At 41.4% G+C, this 6,748-nt stretch overlaps 1 protein-coding gene across 1 annotated transcript in view; it reads right to left on the bottom strand.

Moving 5' to 3' along the window:
* Positions 1–2,340: 2,340 nt before the first annotated feature.
* The window catches only part of OTUD7A (OTU deubiquitinase 7A), a 431,043-nt gene continuing 426,635 nt past the window's right edge, over positions 2,341–6,748 (bottom strand). Inside the window, exon 16 of the mRNA XM_044665393.1 lies at positions 2,341–3,965. Within this exon, the coding sequence (XP_044521328.1) occupies positions 2,538–3,965 (1,428 nt within the window). The 3' untranslated portion in view covers positions 2,341–2,537. The remainder of the gene's footprint in view (positions 3,966–6,748) is intronic.

The following is a 6,748-nucleotide window of genomic DNA, read 5'->3' as shown; positions in this document are numbered from 1 at the left end:
CGAGTTTTGTCTTTGAAAAATTTGACAGGCAGAAGGACTGTACAATTAGAAAACTTAGAAACAGACATCAACTTTGTTTGATGCTCTCATGGCCCCCATGGGATGCCTGTGAGGCTCCTATCCATTTCTGGATATTTGAGCATCATTAAGGTTAGTTGTCGAATTTATATTTAATCTTGTTAGAAGGAGAAGTCGTGTGTTCATTTATCTGTGTGTACTTCTGGATTCTACAAATGAAGCAACCATTTTCCTTTACGCAGTAAACTTGGGTCACAAAGCAACAGTTCTGGCATGAATAGATGAGATAATCCAAAGAGCTGCTGGAAAACCCTTATATCAGAGTTTAGAAAAGAAAGAAAAAAACCTTTTTTTTTCTTCTTTTGAGTAACAAAAAAAAAAACTGTAACAGGAGAAACATATGCATTATTAATTGTTACACATTCAAAGTATTGTTCAGCATGAAAATTAAAATTTCCAAAAAATTTTCAGTAAAGTTTTTTCTATTTACTAAAGAATTTCGACTCAAGGAATTGTTCATGTAAAACTCCAATAACTTGCAGAAAACCTCACATGCCACAGAATAAAAAAATTAATCACTCACAGGAATTACTCTATTGTAATACTTAAAACAAGTAAAAAAAGTATCACTTATTTTTTGCTGTTAGTGTTCCTTCTTAGCATCTTCTCCAGAGGTGAAGCAATTGGCTCAAATTAAGAGACAGCTCTACCTGCCATTTTTTTTTCCTGAGGCTCGACACTGTTGTGACCTCACATAGAAGCAGTTGTCAAGGAGGAATCAAGTGCTATTTATTCTAAGGCTCTAAGAGTACTTTTAACTTTTCTTTTGTCATTGAGGTTTCGGTCCCTTGTTTATATCCCTCAGAAACAAACAAGTTCTAATATTTGATTGGGATGGTAAGTTTTGATGTTATCCATTCCCTTGGCTAAAAAGCTGTCATCACTAGAGGTAACCCATGAGAGGACGATGGGTATTGCTGTACAAAAGAGGGTTGCTAAGGATACACTTTTGAGAAATTTATGTTTCCTATGGGAGGCACCACACAAGAAATGGGAAATTTAATGAATTTCGGCCTTGGTCTCATCATCCTATTGTCAAAAACTGTTACAGGATCTATACTATCTGGTGTTGGTTCTATAAATTCAGCACAGAACACTCTGGCCTTGGCCTGAATTAATCAGAGAGGAATATGTCTCTCTCGTCACCTATTCCACCCAATTCTTCGTCAGATGGGTGGAGGTTCAGAACTCTTTTACCACTCATATCTCAAAGCCAGTCTTCGTAGTAAGCTCACAAGCTGACCAGTACATTTTCTTTGTCCAAGCCCAAATGGCTCCCTGACCTACCATCTGCCACATCCTTGGCTATATAAGTTTTCCACATGCCCGTGGTCAAAAGTCCATTAAAAAAAATAAAAGGTGATCAAATTAAAAAATCTGAGTGGACTGGTATCATTCTGATCATGTACCAGGATGAGTTCATTGAGTTTTATATATCCCACCTGCCTTTGTGGTGAATGGCAGGAATTTCATCCTGTTTCCTTCTTGAATAATTCCTATCATCTGAGGATCTCCAAGCAGCTGACAGACTTGAACAGAAACCTCACAACACTCCTGTGAGGTAGGTTAGAGTGTACCCATTTTAGAGATAACTGGGCTACTTTTGATGGCAGTGTAAATGTTGCCTCTAGACAGATGAACATGATCAGAGGGTTTGCTTATGAGATGAAGCCTTATAATTCCTAAAGGGTCAACGACAATGATCATAATATCAGACATAGTCAAAAGACGTTACCAGCCACCTCCCCACCCAAATTTGGGGAGTGGAAAGGAGCATGGAATGCTCTTCTTAAACTTGCTAACAAGCATACCCAGCAAAGCTACCAACATGGACCTCCTCTTTACATTTCGTTTTTATATAATGCACTGCTAATTGAATTCATACAAATGTCAACTACCATGGAAGATGTCGGTCACCATGTTTTCTTTTGTTTAAAAAAAAAAGTATGAAAAATTAACCCCTTCTCAAAACAAAGGGCTATGGAATTTATTTATTTTCTTGAGGAACACACAAAGATTCTCCTGATGGCTATTGGATCTTCAACGTGTATGAGGCAGATGCTTTCCTAACACATCATCACATCTCCACTATTATGACTTTTCCCCCTATCCTTCTACTACCTGAGTGACGTCAGTGGAAGTTCAGGCACCATTAGTGATTTCTGACCACACATAGACACAGCACTGACAGGAAAAAAAAAAAAAGGGTTTTAAAGAACCTTTCAGCTGACCAGGGTGTGTAAAAAAGACACTGACAAAATGGAAAATAAATTCTTTATGATAAATTCATCTCTGATTTCTGTGTTTTCCCCAAATAGAAGCCACAAGCTTGACAGTGACTGTCATTCCCTTTGGGAAGGACTGGCTTTTTCCTCTGTCATCCACCTTTTACTTTCATAAGAAAAAAAAAAAGAAAATAATGATGAGACTAATTGGTTTTGGAAGCGCTTCAGAAGTCTTCAGTGCCGGTGTCCCTTGGTCTCTCTCTCTCTTCTCTTGAGCTCCTCTTTGTAGCAGTAGGAACAATAATTTTCAGTCTCTGGGCGACCATAAAAGGAACAGTTCTCCTTCTTACAACGGTTCTGCTGAATGGAATAGATGGGGCAAACTGTGCTTCGGCCTCTGTTTTTATCATTGTTCAACCACGTCTGCGGCGCTTCCTCGTCGGCATACTCCAAGCAGTCTCTAATGTCACCCGTGTTAAAGCCATTGGTGTACGTCTGGGACTTGTGTTCCGTGGGCAGGGCATAGGTCAGAGATTCCACCGTGTTCACCGTGCGGATGCCCGCTATCCGGGCCGGGCTGTAGCTCTGGGACGACAGGGATCTGTTCTGCTGGGGGTACGTGGCACAGGTTTTGAGAGTGCCAACCACTGGCTTGTAGGTATCATCCTGGAAGCTGGACGGCTTGGAGTTGACATCATGCAGATGGATCACGCTTTGCCTCTGGACTGGTGGAGTATGGCTATAGTGGGCGGAAACGGGAGTGGGGCCATTCCTCTTGGCGCTGTTGCTGGGGGAAGAAAAGGACCCCGGGGTGGGACTGGTACGGTCTTTAAATTTTAAAACAAGTTGAGTTGTATGGCTTTGAGGCAAGACGGGTGATGCCCTGTCCTGAGGGGACGATTCCAGTTTTTCCTTGGAGAAGGCCTCTTGTTCCAATTTCCTGCAAGAGGACCCGCTGAGGGAAGCTTTCTTCTCTGCCTCTTTCCGTTTCTGCTCCTGCTCCGCATTGAAGCGCTCCTGAGCACTGGTCAAGTAGTAACCAATCATTTCCTCGTGGAACTGATGCCGGTGACTGGTCAGGAGGAGACCAGCAAAGATGAACTTACGCTCTCCTTGCATGGCGGCTCTCAAGATGTTAAGGCTTAGCTTCACATCGGTACTGTACTTCCAAGGGTCTGACTGCTTATCTGAGAGAGTCTTGGTGTTTTTCTCGACGGGAGATACACTTGCCTTGTCCGTGGGAGATGGGGTGTTTTTTTCTGAGGGAGATGTGCTCGCCGACTGGCCCGACTCCTCCTTGCTGCCTTTTCGGGATTTAGATTTCTTCTCCTTGACTTTATCTGTCCCATCACCATTCTTCCCATTCCCTGAATTGGCTCGTCCCATTTTCCCATGGACCAGCCCCCCAAGGCCTCCCATGTTCTTCTTCAGTTTGATTCCAAGGGTTTTGCTGAGACTCCCCAGCTTATTGGCCACAGAATCAGTCCTGTTCTTGTCCTTTTCCTTTCTCTGTTTGTCCTTCTCTTTTTCTTTTCCATTTTTGCCATTATTGCTATTGGAATTACTACAGATGGAATCTCGGTCTGAGTCCATGGAGTCAGCCAGAGACTGAACATCCTCCCCCGCAGAAGCTGTAGGAGATTCGGGCTGGGCCAAAGGAGCCTATCGAGAAAAATTAGGAATAAATGAGAGCTAAGAAAGACCATTGTTAAGAAAAAAGCTTAACCTTAAAAAACCAAACCAGACAAAAACGCCAATAACAAAATCCCTCTTGATCTTGTGATTTTGACCTTTAAGGCTACACTCTGACTAGTCTCTGTGTACTATTTAATTAGCCCCTTTTTTGTGCGCAGGACATGAAGTGCTTAGAGGAAAATCTGGAGGGACAGAAACATGATCTATTCGGCAGCAATAATGAGCAGGGTTTTTAAAAGGCATGACCGAAGGCGTTTATACTAATGCACTGTAGAGACCCTATAATCTGCATGTTAAATTAGCAGGATTGTTGCCATCTGACGACATTTCTGAAAATGGAGCTTGGGTTTCTTTTCTTCTTTCTTTCTTCAGTGAAATCTTAAAGGAGGTTGCCTAGAAACACAGGAAAGTTGGGCTTTTGGGGTGGGGTGAAGGGAATTGCATCTCTAAGAGTGACCCTCAGATGACCAAGCTCTGGAGGGTAATCACTGTATCTCGACAGAGAGCCCCCAGATCCCTGCACACTTTAGGAAACTCAAGCAACTTAGGTCAATAACAATCATATTATGCTTCAAAGCATGCCGATTGCTTCCTCGCTGACCTCCCCCCCGGCCCTGAAGACTGGATGAGAAAGGCTCATGATTCTAGATACAGGTTCATAGGACTATAGAATTAGAACCTGAAGGGATCTCAGATGTCATCTAGATCAAACCCCCTCATTTTACAGAAGAAAAAACAGAAAGCCAGAGGGAGACGTTATTTGTACAAGGTCATAGAAGTCTTAATTAGTAGAATCAAAACCTGATGATTCCAATAATCTATCACTCGTTTTTGAAGCAGCACCATGTTATGTATCCATCCATCCATCCAACTACTCATCAAAAAGCCAAAGTACCTCCTACAGGCAAAGCAATACTGTATATTATGAAGAAGTTAAGAGAGATGTATTCTCTGTCCTCAAAGTAACTGGAATTTAGTACTTTGGGGAATGTAGGAGACTAATAGGTAGAGAAGATGCCATTTTACAAATGAGGCAACTGAGGCAAACAGAGTTAAGTGACTCGCCAAGGGTCAGATTTGAACAAAGATGAGTTCCCCTGTCTCCAGGCCCCACAATCTATCCACTTCACCATTTAGCTGCCCCAACAACAACAGAGAATTTAACTAATAGAGGCCAAGTATCAATAGTTGTGGTAGTATAGGTAAGTAGAAGAATTCAGAAGGAGGAACCATTTGGTAGGAATGATCAAAGAAAGCTATATGGAATGCGGTCTAGGAGGATGGGAAGGGTTTCAATAAGTAGACACTGGGAAGGGTGTGGTAGGAGAGGAGGAACTGTAAATATGGAGGCAATATGAAATAACAAAAATGCAATGTATATTCTTAGGACTAATTTTAAGAGTAGGTAGATATAATTTAAAGGTAAAAGCCCTAGTAAAAAACTTCTGCAGAAAAAAGATCTTTCCCCTTATCCCTCATGGTGCCTGAAATTTTGCCATTAGAGATTCACTTCTTTGGTCTAATTTGTTTTTTGAGCTTTCATCCTCCCTTATTACAATTACCCCTGGGAAATACAGCACCTCAAACTAGTATCTAATTAAGGATCCATTGATTATTATTAATTACCCTAATTAATAATAACAATAGCCAACATTTATATAGTGCTTTAAAGTTTGCCAAAATGTTATCTCATATGAACCTCATAACAACCTTGTGAGGTAGGTGCTATTATTATTATTATTCCCTTTTTTACAGATGATGAAACTGAGGCACAGAGGGTTTGAATGACTTGTTCAGGGTCACAAGCTAGAAATCGCCAGAGGCAGAATTTGAACTAGAGCTGTCTTGACTCCAAGTCCAACATTCTGTCTACTGTGTAGCTTAGTAAAAGACCCTGAGGATCTGGATCACAGGCTATATGCTATAGGAAAGAAAGGTTCAAAGAGAGGAGACATTAAGGTTTAAGGAAGGGGGCTAGAAGGGAGTTGAAGAGGAAGCCAGAGACTAGTTTTACTGTGATAGTGACTCATAATTAAGGGAGGGTCACTTGCTCCATTGACTGCTCAAACACTGAAAAATCATAACTTAAGGCACCTGATGGCTTCCACCACTACCATTTCTGGCTGAAACTTAAAAGTGTTGGGAGGGTTTTGATGGCTTCCACCAGTACCATTTCAGGATAAGACTTGAAAGAGTTGGGAGATAAGCCATTCTTCCTTCTGGTCATAAGACAAGAGAGAAAGAGCTGGAAGGTACGGCACCTTTTCAACCCCCTCATTTTACAGATGAGACATTCGAGGCTCAGTTTTGTGTTTTGTGTTTTTTTTTTTCAGTTAAAAGACTAGCCCAAGATTATATAATATCAGATAATAATTCTAGGATTTGAACCCTGAACCTATGACTTTTAAATCCAATGTTCTTCCCATTAGACTATATTCAAGTAACCACACCATCTTGACTCTTTCACATCTTTTCTGATTTATGAAAAAAAGAAATCTTGTCTGAGGGCCAATCCACACACTGTATGAGAGGGTAAAGTCAGCTCTCCTGGAGTCAAAGCACTGAGTATAACCCACAAATGCAGACAAACCCTCCTCATCCCTGAGCCCTGCCTCGATAGAATGGAGCCACAGTCTTCATTTGACACTTAGATAGTAAACCAAGTCTGAAACATGAAGAATAAAGATAGATTGGAATCTAAGGGAAGGAAAAGATCAACATCGAAGGTACACTTTAAGAGCCCTCTGGAA

The sequence above is a fragment of the Gracilinanus agilis genome, chromosome 2 (genome assembly GCF_016433145.1).
Source record: "Gracilinanus agilis isolate LMUSP501 chromosome 2, AgileGrace, whole genome shotgun sequence".
NCBI lineage: Eukaryota > Metazoa > Chordata > Mammalia > Didelphimorphia > Didelphidae > Gracilinanus > Gracilinanus agilis.
Note: the sequence above shows the minus strand (reverse complement) of the source record. Positions and strands in the feature narration are given on the sequence as shown.